The sequence below is a fragment of the Hemicordylus capensis genome, chromosome 6, assembly GCF_027244095.1.
Source record: "Hemicordylus capensis ecotype Gifberg chromosome 6, rHemCap1.1.pri, whole genome shotgun sequence".
In the NCBI taxonomy this organism is placed as follows: Eukaryota; Metazoa; Chordata; class Lepidosauria; order Squamata; family Cordylidae; genus Hemicordylus; species Hemicordylus capensis.
In genome coordinates this window covers 128,858,945-128,878,071 of record NC_069662.1, presented here as the reverse complement: position 1 = coordinate 128,878,071, position 19,127 = coordinate 128,858,945, and the positions used below count along the sequence as shown (strand labels likewise).

General features: G+C 40.8%; 1 protein-coding gene across 5 annotated transcripts in view; it reads left to right on the top strand.

Annotated features, from left to right (window-relative positions):
- UMAD1 (UBAP1-MVB12-associated (UMA) domain containing 1) overlaps positions 1-14,783 on the top strand; it is a 40,855-nt gene extending 26,072 nt beyond the window's left edge. For 4 of the 5 annotated variants that reach the window (XM_053263094.1, XM_053263095.1, XM_053263098.1 and 1 more), the window contains exon 5: positions 13,093-14,783. In XM_053263094.1, the coding sequence (XP_053119069.1) occupies positions 13,093-13,341 (249 nt within the window). In that variant the 3' untranslated portion in view covers positions 13,342-14,783. The remainder of the gene's footprint in view (positions 1-13,092) is intronic. The other variant, XM_053263099.1, reaches the window with a different exon arrangement.
- Positions 14,784-19,127: the final 4,344 nt, after the last annotated feature.

Below are 19,127 nucleotides of genomic sequence, written 5' to 3'. Positions count from 1 at the left end.
TCTTCCTACTGTGTTACTCCTGCCACCACCCCACAATAATCTTTAAATGGCACTTGCTGCGAGAGCTGCCAACTTCTCTAGTTGCCTGCCACCAGTTAAGGTGACAGATAGCAGTGGCGATAGAGTTGACCCTTGAAGTATCTGCTTTTGAAGACTAGTTTCAGCACAACAGTTGCCTCCATACTTGTACTTTTGGATTGGTTCCCATGGAGGCATATGCATGAAAAAATGTTATGGCAGGTTTGGTCATGTGTGTGGTTTTCTTCTGGAAGGATTCCCTGACAAATATGCTAGATTCCTGAACTCTTCTCAGGGAATCATCTGAAGGTGAAGGTGGGGGGCGGGGGACACACAACACAGTGTATTACAGTATTTAAGACTGTGTCCTCGTTTATTCTGCAGTCACGTTGCACATGCACAGAGACTACTTGGAAAGTTCAACTTGTTAATGAGACTGTTTGAAATCAAATCAGGCTTTTGGCTAACATGAGAAATACGTTACCCATGCCCCGTTGTCCACAGCTTCCGGATATGATCAGAAGTTGCCGGCGCAGGCGGGCGTGATGTGCACGTGCCCATGACTTCTGGTCATATCCGGAAGATGAAGGCAATGGGGCGGCAGGGAGGTACACTGCCGCCCCGATGGGCATTAAGAAACACGGACACTGGCGAGGGAAAAGCGTCAGGAGGGGTAAATGCACCCTCCCCCGCTCTTAAATGGAGACCCCCGCCGCCGTTGAACCTCCCTGCTGCGGTTCTGTGCACATCCCTAGAGCGCAAGACTTGCTTGTAGGGGGAAGGCAGCAGAAAAGTGGGAAGAAGAAAGGGTGAGGAGCAAAGAGCTACCACTCAAATCCTTGAGAACCAGCAGAGCAAAGATCCATGTGGAGTCTGATTCAGACTCAGAAACATATCCTGAGGCAGTGCATAGGTCACGTGCCCTGGCTGCAGAAGTCATGGGCATGTGTAGCAAAGAAGTTAATGTTTACATGAACCAATCAAGTGGGTGTGAGCTATAAAAAACAAAAGCTGGAATGGCTGGTTGAGAGGTGTGTGTAGAGTACTGGATAGGTGAACTCAAAAGCCTTATCAGAGACCAGGGCATCTCTTCCTGAGAGAGAGAGAGGTTTCCTTTTCTGAACGATCCTAACTTTGGGTCCTTATCAGCTTATTAATGTGGTGATATAAGGTTGGGGGTGTGCCATGCTTATCTGAGTAGTTGTGAAAGTGAGTAGCGAAGCTATTCCCATTGCAAAGGGAGTTAGCTATTTCGCTTGTGAAGGTCTCTTTGACCGTGTCTGCTTGCTAGCTTCCACCCTTTTTGCATGGGGGTCTCCCTGTGGTCATTTGTTATCCTGACCTTGTGCAGTGCTGCCCCATGGTTGCTTGTGCCAAGTGACCAAACTGCATAGTTTGCCAAACATGGGCATGTGCAGAGTTCACGATTCCATTAGCTCAAGTGTCCAAGATGGAGGTTGCAAGCCTATAATGCCAAATCACATAGAGGAGTGCTGTCTGCAGCCCCAAACTGTTTCTATAACAAACTCAGTATGCTGAAAATATTAGCTTAAGACATTTTAAACCCTTACTGCTGTGAAATAGACTTGGATAATTTCTTCAAGTTGCAAAATTCAATTTTGGTTGGCCCAGACTCTTGAGTTTTGTGTTTTAGCACAGTATATACAGGAGAACCTCAGTTTTAATGGGGGTTCTGTTCTCCACAATTACCAGGGACAAGGAAACGATAATTGACTAAACCGTAATTGTGTCTATGGGATCAGGGGGGTTAGGTTCCTGGAAGTCAAAAAAGGTTCCAAAATCCAGTAAAATTGCCCAAAAATCATGGGGGGGAGCAGTACCCTACCATGCTCAGTCTGTCCCCAGCTATCCAGCAATGCCCCCAAACGCTGCAATCTAGTGGATGACCTTTGCCGGGAACTAGACAGGGGGAGTGCATCCATTTTGGTTCTGCTGGACATCTTGGCGGCGTTCGATACCATCAACCATGGTATCCTTCTGGGCCGCCTCTCAAGTATGGGAATTGCAGGTACTGCATTGCAGTGGTTCCGGTCCTTTCTTGGGGGGAGGGTCCAGAAGGTGGTGCTGGGGGACTACTGCCTGGCCCCATGGCCATTGGCCTGTGGGGTCCCGCAGGGTTCAGTCTTGTCCCCCATGCTGTTTAACATCTACATGAAACCGCTGGGAGAGGTCATCCGGGGACTTGGCCTGAGTTGTCAGCAATATGCAGATGACACTCAGCTCTATCTCTCCTTGTCACCTGATCCGGCGGTGGATGTCCTGAATTGGCTGGAGGCCGAGATGGGTTGGATGTGGGCTAATAAACTGATGTTGAATCCAGACAAGATGGAGGTACTGTTGATCAGTAGGAGAGCCAATCAGGATGAGGAGATTTTACCGGTTTTGCATGGGGTTGCACTCCCCTTGAAGGAGCAAGTACGCAGCTTGGGGGTACTACTGGGCCTGGCTCTGCTTTTGGATGCTCAGGTGGAGGTGGCTAGGGGTGCCTTTGCATGGCTTCGGCTAGTGCTCCAGCTGCGTCCCTTTCTCGAGAAGGCAGATCTGGCCACAATTACCATGCCTTAGTCACATCACGGCTGGATTACTGTAACACGCTCTACGTGGGGCTGCCCTTGAAGAATATCCAGAAACTGTAGCTAGTGCAAAATGCTGCAGCTAGGGTTTTATCTGGAGCTGCCCAGTGGGAGCACATCACACCCATTTTGAAAGAGTTGCACTGGCTGCCAGTTCGTTTCCTGGTCCAATTCAAGGTGCTGGTTTTGACCTTTAAAGCCCTTAATGGTTTGGGCCCGGGGTACTTGAGGGACCGCCTGCTCCCAAGGGTTGCTGCCCACTTGACAAGGTCATCTGAGGGGGCTCTGCTCCAGGTGCTGACAATGAGGGAGGCTCGGCTGCCATGCACTCAGGACAGGGCCTTCTCTGTTGCTGCCCCCAGACTTTGGAATGCTCTCCCAGTGGCCATTCACTCCTCTGACTCCATCACAGTTTTTAGAAAGCTTGTTAAATCTTGGCTTTTTATCCAGGCCTTTACATGATTGTTTTATTGCTCCTTCTATGTGTTTTACTTACGTATCGTTTTTATGTTTGTATTTTATAGATTTTAAATTAGATTGGTTTTGTATTTTTAGCTTAATATTTTTGTCATTTTTATTGTATGTTTTTTAACTTTTGGGATTGTTTTAATGAAAGGCGGTATATAAATGTAACAATAAATAAAAATAAATAAATTTTCAGTTCTTCCAGCAAGAGTGTTTTCCTATTTTTTTTAAAGAGCCCAGAACAGGTAAAATTGCCTGAAAATCGCAGGGTCAAGTACCGTACTGTGCTCAGTATGTCCCCAGCTGTCCAGCAATACCTTCCAAACGCTGCCATGTGCTGAGTTTTTTTGGCTGGAAAATTGTGTTTCCCCTGTCTTTTTTACAAAAATAGGCCAGAAAATGGCTCCCTTACACAAAATGGCGGGCGTAAATGACCTCAGAGGACCATAGATACATGAAAATTAACCCTTTTTTCTATTCTCCCACCCACGTATTAAAGTTGGGTGCCAATTACCCGACCACAGATGCAGATGTCAAGTTCGCGATTAACGAGATTCTCCTGTATGCATTTACACAACCTTGTACAATGCTTTTTCCATATATGCAGCCCAAAATTGGATATGTAACTTTTGCAACCAATAAAGTCTTGATAATGAAAGATGCTAGATGCATTTGATTTTTGCAGCGGTCAAGCATAAATTATAAAGTATCAACATGTTTCAGTGAATCAAAGTGGCATAAAAGAAATAGATCACTTTTCTGGAAAGTTCTCAGACATTGACTGATGTTAAATCTTTATTTGCATGCCTATGGATTACAAAGGACAAACTGTAAAGTTGATAAATGTTTGTGCTGTAAGCTATGCATTGAAACGGAGGCAAGAATGCTTGTGTGGTTATGAATAAACAAGAAGGCATAACTACTATCAAGTCATATTTCATATATTTGCATGTCAGAGAATTCTTTGCAAAACATTGCACAAGCATATGCACCCAAACAATTCAAACTTTGTTCTCTAGCAGATTTATAAATGTTTGCTTAATGTGCAGGAACCTGCCCAACATAATCTCAGGGTGTTAAATAAATGGAAGCGCTCTGTGTGTGTGTGTGTGTGTGTGTGTGTGAGTGAGTGAGAGAGAGAGAGAGAGAGAGAGAGAGAGAGATCTAGCTTCATACACAAAGTTTTAGATAATACCTTTAGAATTCTGCCTTTGACTTTATCTCCATTCTACTGGTTATAGGGAAGGCTGACATTTATAAGTAATGAAGCCTTGGTCATAGTAATTTTCCTGGGCTTAGAGACATCCATGGTGATATTATTGCTCATCCTACAGAGGTGACAGTAGACAAGGTCTTCCAAGTTTTCAATAACCAAGTTATTTGTAATAATTAAGGAACAAAGTTGGTGTTTTTACTAACATGCAACTCAGTTATTTGCTGAATCGGGATTAAGAATTGCTAGCGCCAGCATGGTGTAGTGGTTAGAGTGCTGGACTAGGACTGGGGGAGACCCGAGTTCAAATCCCCATTCAGCCATGAGACTTGCTGGGTGACTCTGGGCCAGTCACTTCTCTCTCAGCCTAACCTACCTCACAGGGTTGTTGTGAGGAGAAACTCAAGTATGTAGTACACTGCTCTGGGCTCCTTGGAGGAAGAGCGGGATATAAAATAATAGAGGATGGTGGCAAGGAAGTCAAAACCACACATTTCTAGAACTAGCTGGTTGAAGAATTGAATGGCTTAATGTAGAGTCTTTTGATTCTTATGCTCTATCCTACTAGTTTAACAAAAAATAAAATGGTTGATGAAAAATGGGTTTTAAATAATTGAATTATGTAATGAAAAGACTCTTAGGTTAAGAAATTATTTCTATTTGTAGAAGGTAATATAGAATATAATATCCTTAATGCTGGGTTCTTTTGAAATTATCCAGAGAAAAAAGGACATTTGTCCTACTAACACTGGTACTTGCACTTAAATCATGACACTTTGGACTATGTATATCCCAAGCAATCATTAATATTCAGTAATCCAAAAACCTTCAGTTTAAGATAAGAATTGAGATGTTTTACATTTTTACTTAAGCTCTAAAAAGAATGGAAATTGCAAGTTAAGTTGCCCATCTTAACTTCTGCTCCATATAAGCTGTTAAGACCAAAATGTGGCTCTGTGCACCCATACTTAGCCTTGATCAAAGATGCATCAAGCCAGAATTCATCAGGGGCATCTCTGTGAAGTGATTAGGAAAACTGCAGCTGTTAAATGTCTGCCTGGAAGCATCCCACCCCAGCCCAATGCCCAACTGCAAGACCAACATACACACACCTCACATGCAGCCACACACGCAGCCGCATACACACTGCAGCCTAGAGGAACCCTTCGCAGCCTAGCTAAACAGAACGCGTCTCCTGCCTCCTGCTTACACTCAGCTGTACAGAGCAGCACGCCAATTTTGACTGGAGGCCGGGACAAAACGCACATGCTTTTGAAGAACTGATCACGGTGGAGTAACAAATGACCAGAGTTGAACAGTGCTTTTTCAAGGGCAAAGGAGCAGTATTAAATGGTATAGCTGCAGTGTGGGGAGGAAATAAGCGGGCAAGGAAGGCAACTGAAGAGCTGTGCTCCCAAGGCTCGGACAGGGAAGGAGCTGACCACCATACTGGTTTGGGGCAATGCTGGTGGGCAACTGCCATAGCCTCAAAAGTCCTATTGCACACTCTCTTAGCAGTAAAGATGCATTTTTCAGCCTCTTAAAACACAACTTTGAGGATCAGTTGTGAAATAACCATCGATTAGATCCCAGAGGAATATGCAAATGGCACTTTTCTGGTGTGCAGTCTAAAAGCCAAAACAATGCAAATGGACTGCAAAATCATTTAAATACCAAAAGAACATCGCCAACCCTTTCAACCCCTGTTCAAAAGAGAAAAACTGTAAAGCGCTCTATCTAAGCCATTTTTCAATGGATCTACACCAAATTTGCAGGGGGAGTGTGTCTTGTCACATAGTGAATGTGTGCTGATGGCCAAGGAGATAGGACAAATGGTTTTGATTTTATAAGCAATAGAATGTTTAGGGCTTATAATGGTGGAATATTGAAACTACTCTCCATCTTAACTGTAAAGTTAAGAAAATCATGATTGTCTTAGGCTGCCAAATGCACTGTGTTAGGACTGATATAAGCCAGTGAGGTTTTGGGGTTTGGACTGAGTGATTCAAGTTGAAAGTCCCATTCAGTCATGTGGCATGCTGGGTTGCTTTGGGCAACTTACTGAGTTACAGCCTAACCTTGTTTCACATTATTGTTGTAAGGATAAATAAGAGAACTGTCAAAGGGATGGTTCAGATGTAACCCTATTATATCTTGAACCTCTCCAATAATTGTGTATACAAATATGTGCTATTAAAAACTGTATTGACAATAATTCATGCTGATGATTTTCCAATTAATTTCAGAATAAATTTTACAAATTTACTTAATTTACAGAGCTTATTCTGAACTTAGAATTTAGAGTTTTTAGTGTAGAGCACAAACAACCCCACATTATAATGAGGATAGTATGTTGTAGTATTAGAGGGTCAGGCCGTAACTTTAATTTTCTCTGGTTGAAAAACAGGAGAATTATGATTTTTTCTCTCACAACCACAAATGGTATAAAATGTAATATCCCTGAAGATAGATAAAATATTATGTGACAGATGGAATGGTAATGAATGAAGACTTAGAAAGCTTACCCAATGTCTGTGTTTGGAAGTCCCTGAGATAGACAGCTGCAGGAAACAAAAGGAGGTAGTTGAATTAACTCCTGTGGTTTGTATTTTTCTACTATCACCTGCTAAAAGTAGCTCATGGTTGCTTATTTGACATCATGTTGTATATTGATGGCAGATGTGTTTTTCTTTAGCAGATGTTAAAAATATATGTATCAGTACTATTGGTGCTTCCTGTCGGTTGTAAAAAGAAACCATCCAAATACAGTTTCTGTAGATCTAGTCATTAATTTTGTGTGTGTGTTACAGCATAATTCTTCATTGCTCTAATCCACCCTCCTGCATTTAGGGAGTGCCTTTATATTAAAAGTAAAAGTTTAAAAAAATGTATGTTTCATTTATGCAAGGCTAATAAATGATACCTGTTAAAATGATTAACCAATTATCATATTGATCGATAAAGATTTAGTAAATTATTACTAATAATTCTTAAACTGTAGTGTAACTGCAGCTGGGAAATCCATGCTATTGGTCTGGCTCATGCTTGATGTTCTCCTTGTTTCTGTCCTTAGGCCATGGTAAGCAGGATCCAAACTAAGTCAGAAGTGACTAAGCAACATTGAAATAAATGAGACAAGTTAGTTAAAACTATCTCAGATCCCATTAACTTCAGTGTGTGTTTGTAGTCTTTATGCCCAGCAGAGAAATGTGGGAGATTTTCATTTGCCATATGTCTGTTCTCCAGGAATATATCTAGTGTGACTTTTATGCAGCAGGGGAGTTTCAGGTGTGTGCTGCTTGTATATGACAGCAAATGGGGACAGACTCTCATGTCTACCAGGGATCTTTTACAGCTGGGGCTAACCTCTGTGTAGACATGGAAACGGTATGAACGAGGGAGACAAGCTTTCAGTGTAAAACACAATGTTTATTAAATCAAAATATACAATCTAATTAGAGAATTAGCAGATTTCCCCATCTACTTGGGGAATTTAGTAAACTGAATTTGCTTACAAGATTAGCAATACAGAAATATAATGCATTCAACTATAGCGATATAAACAAATGGGGAATCCATAGTGTTCTGGGCGGTGCAATTCCTAGGAAGTCCACTTGATGTTGGTGCTTAGCTGCTAACTTTGCCAGGCTCTGTGGGGGTGGTTCTGGAGGCTGGGTTAAATGACAAGCAAAAGACCGAATCAGGGGAGCTAATTGGTTAGAAGAGGAGGATATAGGAAAAATACCATGGTGCACTACAGCAACAGTCTGTGTTTACCAGGTGCCTTCAAGAAGCTTTAGGCAGCATATATGGGTTTTTCATTTTATCTTTGCCATACCTGAATTAGGTAGCTTAGATTGAGAGTGTGGCTGGCCTGGGAAGGAGGGAGGGAGCGGGGTGTGTGAGAAGAGACGGGGAGAACACACAGTGTGTTTGTTTTGAGACCTAGGTGTGAGCCCACATATTCCAAGATATTAGTACCCCCTCCAGGTACTGTGCAATATCAATTCTTGTGACTGGCAGGCAGTATGGATCAGCCAGTTCAGATATACATTCTAGAAAGTTGCCAATCCTCCTGCCATTACTTGACCGACATAACAATGTCTTCTGTCTGTTGTCCTACTTTCCAGCTCAAATAACTGATTTCAGGAGCCCTGGCTGGGGAGAATCCCACTCCAGGGTAATTTTAAGTACAGGTACTCACTGCCTCAGCATGGCCCAACTCTGACACAATGAGCTTCATTGGCTGGGAAGGTATTTGAACCTGGGCTTTTTATATCCAACCCAATAGTATAACTGTTAAGTTGTAGTGGCTGTCTTGTGCATCCTTTCTGAATACAGTTCATAATGATACTGTGGACTGAAGAACAGTACTATTTTTGAAAGTTTCAGAAATAATTTAATCTCAATAATGTCTTCTCTGTGGTTAATATTAGCCATTATATTTTTGTCAGTACTTGCAAGCTTGTCATTTCTGTACCATTTCACATCACTTTAGATACTAAAAATGTGTTCAGTTTTATTCTTTAAAAGCTAGTCATTAGTAACTTATGTCTCTTTATTTTCCAAGGGATTTGGAAATCCTGACTTTCTTTGGATAGGAACATAGGAAACTGCCATATACTGAGTCAGACCGTTGGTCTATCTAGCTCAGGATTGTCTTCACAGACTGGCAGCGGCTTCTCCAAGGTTGCAGGCAGGAATCTCTCTCAGCCCTATCTTGGAGAAGCCAGGGAGGGAACTTGAAAGAGCAGAGCAGCTTCATCCCCTGAGGGGAATATCTTGCAGTGCTCACACATCAAGTCTCCCATTCATATGCAAACAGGGCAGACCCTGCTTAGTTATGGGGACAAGTCATGCTTGCTACCACAAGACCAGCTCTCCTCTCCTGATGATAGAGGAGTACATTTGTTCCTTGCCAACCATGAGGTTGGCGAGGAAACCCTCCTGGAAACCCTCGCAGTTGGCAAATTCGCGGTTGGCGAGGCATAGGATTACATTGTAAACAAGGGGTTAGGGGAATCACAAGTGCTGAAGTGCCTAAAATCCACAAAAAAGTAAAAAAATCCTCCCGACCCCCGGAAATAACCCCTGATCCTCGGATTTTATCTTCTGACCCCGGAAACCAGCCAAAAAAGTGGCAGAAAGTTTAAAGAATGGCGCCAACCACGAATACTCAAGTCGCAGTTGGCAAGGGGCCTGACTGCCAGTCGTGGATACTCAAATCAAACCTGTGGTTGGCGAGGGACATCTGTATAAAACGTGGAAGAAGAGAAGCACCCTCTCTTTCCTTCTAACAGGAGACAAAGGGATTGTTTTTCTTTGGGAGGTGGGGAAGCAAGAGAATCAGTACAAATGCAAAATAAAAGAGGAGGGAATGCAGGGGTATAGGGAGTGGCCGAAAATGCAGAAACTGTTGAAGTGGCCTATGTTCAATTCTAGGCTAGTGACAGTTTGAGGCATAAGAATTTGATCCTGTTAATATATTTATTTCAGATGTGGGAATGTGTGTATATATATATAACTGCAATGTGTATGAATTGGCCCAAACTTCTTATTTGGTCTAGAGTTTCCCATCCAGATTATTTCAAGACTCAAACCCACAAAAGCAAAGAATTGCACGCTGTGCCAGGGCATTAAATGTCACTGTGATTTATGCTTGGTTCTCTTGCCCATAGAAATAACACTGCACAGCCATAACTTTGCAATGTTCCATTGCCAGCTTACATAATTAAGATTATTTGCAAGAACTCAATAATTTCATTAATGATATGGTTGCAGCGCTGTTTAACAGTAAGTGAACTGCATCACACACCTTTGGAAACACAACAAACTTTTCCACAAAGAAAATCAGTCTGAAAAGCTCAAGAAAAATTGTGATTGAATTTCATTGTAAGTACAGAATTGGTCTAGGAAAATGCAAGGCTGCAGTATGGCATTGCTTAAAATTACAATTGTATTTACTTTTGCATCCAGTAAATCTATGCATAAACTGCAGCGGACTCCAGGATAGCTTCTTATTATCTCACAACTAATATTCATCTCTATTGTTATCTCTCTCTCCAAAATGGGGAACCCAGAGTGGGTTATAAAATAGAATGGACACGATAAAATGACAATAAAATCAACATACCCTATATCCATTAACATTTAAAACGCTGCTCTAAATTCGTTTTGGAACAAAGCAAATTTAGTGAAGCTTTCAAGTGACAGAAGGGAAAACATGGCACTACCACCAAGAAGGCCCTGCTCAGAGACATGGCCAGCCTCTCTTCTAATGATGGTACCATATGGAGCAAGGCCTTCTGAGAAAAATCTAACGGGCTGAGAAGGTGCAATTGAAAGCAGGTGTCTGTCCTGAGCCATATGCCAGGGCTGCACAATGTAGGCCCTTCATATGTTATTGGACTACATTTCTCATTGTCCCCAGACACAGTGGCCAATAATCAGGAATAGTGAGAGTTGTGGGCCAAATCTGCAGGAGGACTAACGTTGTGCAGCCCTGCCTTAAACCTTTCTTGCATTAGCTCCCTTCAGACATTCTTCTACTCAGGGATGCTGTACCCAGGTACAACATCCAGGAGAAAGTGTCTCTTCAGACAAATGATGTAATTGTGGAGAGTGGCGGGGTACAATAGGTGTCTGTGTTTGTCTGTCAGTCACAGCAGGGGCAGGGTTTGCTGACATGCTCGCAGGAACACTGTAACCATGTGCAGAGTCCCCACTTCCATCACATGTGAGCAGGGCGCTTGTATTTGTTCATGCGTGCATAACTTGATAAGCATAGATTAAATTCAGAGTTCCGTTAATACTTAATGTAGAATTGGGGTTATTGCTTTTGTTTATTAGAAATAATACAAAATTTGATAATAGTATTCTGTTAAGGTTTTTTATATTGGCAGCACAAGGATTAATTGCCTGTAATTGGAAAACTGCTGAAAATTTGAATATCAATAATTGGTACAAAATAATATGGGTATATATGCTTGAGGAATTTGTTTTCGCTCGATATAATAATATTCAACAAAAGTTAAAAGATATGATTTCAAGCGAGTATGGAAACCTGTTATAGATACTATTGAGGTAAACAGAGTTTATTATAACCAGAGTAAGATTTGGGTTGAAATGATCAGGAAGATGATGGATTGAAATACCAGAAATATGTAATTGTGATTGATATACCAGCTAAATATGGTTATACCAACTGTACTTATTTATCAATTTAGTTTTTAAAAATTTAATTTTTAATTTTAATTTTTTAAAATTTAATTTTCTTTCTTTTTTATTTTGATGTACCACCAATGTATTATTCATCTTAAATAATAATGAAAAATAAAAAAAACCTGCTTTTTTTTTTTTTTTTTTTTGAAGTCCAGTTTCTCTGAAAACCAGACCTTGGTTTCTGAAATATTAGTTGCTGTACATATATTGGCTTCAAGGCTGAAATGTAGTTCTCCAAACACTCCCCAGAGGTGTGGCACTCAGCACTTCGGTGGAGAGTTAAAAATCTTTCCCACGTCAACATTTCTCCTTCAATACTATTTACAGTATAAAGAGAACCATGGCGCACATCAAGCAACACAAATTGAAACAGAACACGGCAAATTGCAATAATTAGGGCATCAACAGTTGAAAAACAAAAGCCTAACCTTTCTCTCTTGTTTGCTAAAGATTTGGAACAGCATTTTTGCAATCATTTATTACTGCTTGGAGTGTTCATGTATGTGGATTGAACATAAAAGATTAACTTCTGCTGTCAACGTGGCATTTCTTAAGAACTACTGATTTTGAGTTACTTGAAACAGAGAGGAATGAATAGGGATAATAGGAAAACATATAATGTTACCTGCACGTGTCCTTTTTCTCCCACTTTTTCAAAAAGTGTAGTTAATGTAAAACTTCCTTTCCTTTCCACATGCTATATTGATGTGGATCATTATTTGAAGTCCTACATTTGTGCAAAAATTAAGCTGTAAACAGGCGATCCTAGGGGTATAGTTTAGCAAGCCAACAAAGCTCTGGGGATTTAATTATGCTTTCTGCTGAAGAGCAAGAGTAGTATGTATGTATGCTAGTACACTTGGTCTTAGTGGGGTAGGTCTGATCCAGTATAAACAGTTGTGCTCTTACTGTCCTGGGAAGACTACCCAGAACGTAAATCTTGTGATCCTGCCTTCTTCTGGACACTAGGCTCATCCCTGCACAGGAATTGCAATCATAATGAATGCACTATCTGGGGAAAATACTAGATTTTCCAGGAACAAAATATTGATGTTTGCACACTTGGAAAATGCAGTATTCCCAGTGACAGTAGACCCATCCTTATGGAAGATGTATAGGCTGTGCCCAACAAAGAGAAACAAATGCACATATATAGCACAACAAACTGATTATGTGGAAATGCCCTAGTAATCTGACTTAAGACTTTCTGTCCTTGGCTCAGGATTGAGTAATGTAAATAGATACTCTAGACTAGCTCAAGTTGGATATCGAAAGAGGTACAGTGATGGCTTTGTGCTGTTTCCTATGTTGAGGGATGTATGCCTTTAACATGCAGTGTTAGTATAGATATAACCCATGCTCAAAGTAGGAGAAAAACGGTTCTGAGATAAAGAGTAATGGACGTTATTTCTGCCTAAGCTTAGTATGATGCATGACCTCGTCACAGCATTATCAACAGTTTCAATCTTGGATTATTCCAATCAATTGCAACTACTGTATTTCATGAAACAACTACTATGGGTATCTCTAAATGCATCATTCATACGATTAGATTTTTTTTGTTTCCTTTTATTTCCTTAGACAAACGGATCAAAGTTGACTGAAGCAGGGCCTGAGATGGGGACAGAGAAAAATCAAAATGTGGAAAGCAATCTTTCTATGCTGGAACTTCTCAGTGATGTACCTTTCACTCTTGCACCACATGTGCTAGCAGCACAAGACTCCTGTAATGACTTCCCAAAACAGTTGTTCTCCAGTGATATCAGTGATAATCTAACAAGATTTTGGTATGATTTTACGCTTGAAAATTCAGTGTTGTGTGAGACGTAGTCATTGAATCGCTTAAATGTGTACCTTGATCACTTGAAGTAAAATGCACAGATGTTGTGTATTATGTAACTGTCTTTCTTTGAGGCACACCATCTGAATAATGTCTGACTAAACATGAACATATCCCATCTTCTGTGGTATCCCTTAAAATATTTTGAAGTTACTAAGCCCAAAGCTGGCAGCTCAGTTACATTAAACAGGCTACAGCTTGAGCTCCTTTCAAACAATATAGCAGAGTGTTCCTTTAAGTCCAGTAAGCTATTCTAGTGTTGAGGGGTTGCCTTTTCAAAGGGAAATAGATTACACATTACATGAATCTCACTTGCACTTTGATTTTATGAATCTGTATGTGATGGTGAATAAATTGGTGAACTTTTCCAGGTACTCTAGCAACAAGTACAAGTTTTACAACTTCACAGAAATGTTGTCCAGTACGGTGCAGTTTCTCCTCTTATAAATTTGTCTTCATCTCTGTATCCAATTGACTTTACAGACCCACAGTGTAGCATTGGTTACCGCCATATTGCTGCCTGCAATTTTGAGACATACAGCATTTCCCAGGGACTCAGCAGTTTTTCAGTTGCTGTTTATTTTCATCTCCGCATATGTTCCTGGTTTAATATGTTCAGTTTTTTCCATTCCAAACCTCTGTGCCAACTAGAGAGAGAGAGAGAAATCTGTGTGTGTGAGAGAGAGAGTGCGCGCACACGCACGTGTGCATGCGCTCCCCCTCCCTGCACACACACACTCTTACTGGTTTACCACCACTCACTTCTTAACATTTATGGGGCACAGAGAAAGATCAATAGGATATCACTGTTGGAAAAGAGTAAATGGTGACAAATCCAGTCTAAATTGAACAACTAAACATTAAAATATTTATTTCAAGTCCAGGGGCTCGGTCATTATTCCATAAAGTCTAACTAAATTTTTCTGTGTTCACCAGTGTGATATATTGTGATATGTATGAATCTCTCTTTTACAACCAAGATTTGGTTTGTTTTTACTTGGCGGGGGGGAGAAGGAAAGGATACATTTATACTGTGCCAAAGAGAATTCTTTTCTTGTGTGACATGGCTATCTAAAAGCATAAATAGATGTGTTATGTTGTGTTTTGTTTTTACATTAAAGCTCTTTATGATATGGTAACAAACATAGCTTTCCTTGTGACTTAATTAAATTGTTGACATTTGCATTTTTTTTCCTCAGAAAACCGATTCGTTTCATAAAATGTGGAAGATTTTACACAAGTCATGTTTTGAAATCTTTAAGAATATATGTATGTGTGTTCTGAATATAAACTGTGATTAAATGTTTTGTGTCTTTGGAAAGTGAAAAATAGTATCCTTGTATGTTATATTCTTTGTGGTATGTTATAACCATGCTTAACCAGATGTCATAGGAGATACTAGACAATGTTTTAAATAAAGTTAATAAATGAGGGGTGGCTATTTTTCTTGAGTAACTTGAGCAACCTTTTGGATTAGATAATTTGTACTAAATTATATTTCATGAACATCAGCCAGAGTGGATAAACATCTGATTTATTTAAAATAAAAACCAGATTTTAAAATACATTTTAAAAATTTATTTTTATGATTCAGCTATAAAACATTTTTTAAAATCACCTACTATCAAATGAACTGAACTCAATGCAAGTATTTAATCTCTTAAAACTGAATATATGACCCTTGTATCAATTTATGAAAGACTGTTTTTCTTTATAAAGAAAGAACTGCAGGGGAAATATTTTTGTTAGTCATTATAGCTCAATATTTTTATACATAGTGTTATGACTTGGTATGGGGGCCGGAGACTCCATCCGGGTGACATTTTACTTTTCTCTTATGCCTATCTGATTTCTGCAGTTGGCTCTAATTGGCTCTAAGTCAGACCTTTAATTATAAATATTTATTATTCTACCTGCCATGTACATTTATCTGTCATTTATCTTTCATCTAACAGAGGATACTGATTTATATCAGTGATTGAAACTGGCCTTTTATTCTTTGTGTCTTAAATCCATCCACTCTGATAGCAGCACAGCCAGACTCCAACTATATTCTAAGATATCTGAAGGAAGGAAATGAACAAGTTTAATTGGCCAGTTAGAAATTATAAATGTTTCTGCTATAAAGAAATTTATGTAGTTGAGTAATATCAGTTTGGAAGTGAAATGGGGAACTCAGAACAGGAGGTCATGGTTTCTATATACCTGGAAAATTCCTATATACTCACTATTGCTGGACATTCCGAAGTACATACATCTGCAAATTAAAAGTAAGCCGAAAAGAAAAGAAACCAGCCTGACATGGACTGAGCTAAGCTTGCTCATTGGTCCCCAGGAGTCACAGAATGTTGAGGTATTAGTTGAAAGAAAAAACTGCAGAACTCAGTATCAGAGGGACACAATTCAAACGTCCTGGTGGGCCGGAACCATTCATGACTTGGTGTGAAGAGCTAAGGTCAATTTTCAGCGTATTAATTATCAGACTAAACATTTAAAAATTAATGAAAGCGGGGGGCAGAGGGTTGGAGTCAGGGAAAGGCGAGGGGAAAGAGGGTGAGGGATGATGCAGGACTAGGCAGGCGGGTGAGGAACATCTGGTCTCAAGTGGACAAGTACATTGAGCTGTTGCTGCTGCTTGTCATAGGGCAAGCAGAGAGCTCTTCATGGCTGCTGCTGTTGCTGCTGGACTTGCCTTCCCGCCGGGCCAGCAAAAATGTCCCTGCAGGCTGCATCCAGACCCCTCCCTGGGCCTTATGTTGTACAGGCCTTACAGTAGAGTGTGGAAGAGAAACCTGGATTGTTTCAGCCAAACAGCTTATCGTGTCCTACAGGTAGGCATATTGTGGGGCGGGGTGTGTGTGTATGTGTGCCATTTTTTGTTGCAGGTCCCACACATGTTTAGGGATGTGCATGAACAGTTCGTGCACTCCCTGGGGCAGCAGGGGGTGCCTTAAAAAGGGCAGGTAAGGAACTCCTTACCTGCTTGCCCCACCCTGCCGCTTTCCCCACTCTGGTGCTTGGTTTTTCAAGAGACATGCTAGGCTGCAGCGCTGCTTCTTGCAGCCCTGATCAGCGTCGAGGCGCGCGCACAACTGCCTTTGCATGATATGCTGACCACACAAATGTGATGTATGTGTAAAAATAAATAAAGTATGCTGACACTGGTAGGGAAGTGGCAGGGTGGGAGAAAGCAGGTAAGGAGCTCCTTACCTGCTCTTTTAAAGGCACCCCCCACCCAGCCAGTCGAGCTGGTTCGAATGCCGACGTTCAAGCCAGTTTGGTGCTCCCTACTGGAAGTGCCAGAGTGGCTCGTGCACATCCCTACACTTGTTCATATCTCTTCTGAATTTCCTGGCGAGCAGGAACTTCACCTGAGGTCATTTGAACTCTTTGTCTTTGTTTTTGCTTTGGAATTAAGGGTATCTGCAGAAATAATTATTTTGGTGGGCATGGCAAGGTCTATTAATTGTAATTACCAATCACAGACCTGACTCTCTCTGGAGTGTTCCTCCACATACATGTTCCCAATAGCTAGAACCAGACCTGTCCATAGAGAAACCTGGTGTACTTTCAGCTCTGTCCATCTCTAAATAGAGGATTTTGAGAAAGAAAGGGATAACCAAGGAGGTGAATTTCCAGTTGTAAGTTGGCAAGAATTTAAATAACTTGTGCATTTTAGCAACTCCTTTAGATCTGAGACAAAATGAAACCCTATCAAAGTGTCAGGAATGCTGTGTACATTCTATACCTTAAGAAGGATCTGAAGAAAAGTGTTGAGCATCTCTCTGCAATTTTGGATCTGTAATGTAGGCTTGTCAGGGAATTTACTTGTTCTTTTAGGATTAAAAACTAGCATAGCTTAATTGATAATTTATTTTTAATTTTGCAATTAACCTGGAGTTTTCCAAACTAATCACATATAAGGAATTCCTGAACTGGGTAGACACGACACAGCATTTTATCAAGGTCTTGGAGGTCTTACAGACATGGTATCTAAGAAATCTATAACTAGAGATGCTGAGTATTGAATGTGGGAGCTTCTGTAAGCTCAGCATGAGAACTATCACTGAGCTATGCCCCCCCACCACCACCAAGTCACATTGAAAGCAGAGCAATCTTTTGTACTCCTGAATGTATTATTTTCATATCGTTTGACCTGTTTGAATCCAAAACATTCTATCAAAGAACTTTGTAAAAGCTTTGCATATGAAGTATGCTTTCCTGGAAAAAGACCCCCCCGCTGCTTCCTTTTGTGTTATCTGCTCACCTTTGCCACTGCTTGTTTCCAACACAATATGACTGCAATACAACACTTGGACCATATTATTAGTGGGGTTGGGCAGCATTGTAACTGAGCCTGTAGAATTTGATCCTGTAGATAGGATCTGCCATAATCTGTGCTGCATCATTAAGGCAGCCCACAGCTCAACTTACTCAGACTGGAATTTGTTTGTCGACATGGTTATGCCCATATTATCATAAAAGGTTGGTGTAATTAATATGGTTGCCTCTGTGGTGGCCACATGTCTTTAATATGCTTCCTAGCTGAGTAGCCCCAGGTCCTACATATGTCTCATCCCTAACAACCCTCCTTTCCATTTAATTCTGTCATAACACCTGCATGTAGTGCTGCTGCTATGCTAATGACAGCTGAAAATAGAGCAGTGCCAAGATGCACCTCTGTTGATATGATAGCCTAGGTCAAAGTGTATAAGTTCTGATTTGTGTTCTTGTAAGTATTGCAGTAGTTCATGTCCATTCTGTAAATCAGATTAACTGTAGCCTTATTTATATGTTAAGTTCAGCACCACACTTCCTATCTGTGCCATGCACTTGAGGGCCCTTTACCCAGGTTCACTTTTAAAATGAATGCAGGTAGTGTCATTCAGACCAAAACATGTATGTGTGTACAGACCTCTGAATGCAGGTACAACATAATGTCTGAGCAGGGCATTTGTGTGAGAGAAATGTAATAGAAATCATCTGCAGAAGAGAGAATGGAAGCCCAGGAGAAAGAAAAGCCCAGGAGGAAGAGAACGATTTGTGCCCTATGCAAATATTCATTCTGGGACCATGCTTGTAAGAGAGTTGTTCTCCTCCAGAAGACTAAAGGAAATGTTGTTTTTGGTTGAAACTGGTTGAAGAAAGAAAGGACAGTTCTCTCCTTTGTAGCATTATACTATCTATCTATCTATCTATCATGGTCCTAAACCAGCACAAGAATAAAAAGCACACAAGGGCATGGACAAGGAAAAAACATCATATGCTAAAAATACATCACAATCTAAAATATCACTATTAAACTTTGAAGTTTTCAACATAACCCAGCCCTATAGAAGCTTTCTGGAGGAATCTACAGAGGCTAACTAGCTTTTTGGATTTAAAACTACTTGAAAAGGGCTTGTGTAATCCATTGTGCAAGTTGTTATAAAACATTTCTCTTCATTATCAAATCAAAGCAAAGTCCATCATGCTTGTTCATCTAAGCTACGATAGCTCATGCTACCAACACAAATCCAAGATGGAGCACTGGGGCAGCAGTTATGCCTTCCATTATAGGGGCTAAATTTGCCAGTGTCAGGTGCTCATGGGCTTGAGCTCCTATTCTACAATACTCAAGTAGCTTATGGATTTGTGAAAACTGAGCAACGAGTTAGTGGAAAGGTGTGCAGTATATTCAGCTGACTCAGGGGCGTAGCTATAATTGAACGAAAGGGTTCAAAGAACACAGGCCCCCAGCTCCTGAGGGCCCTCCAGCTCCATCCTTTCCTATTTA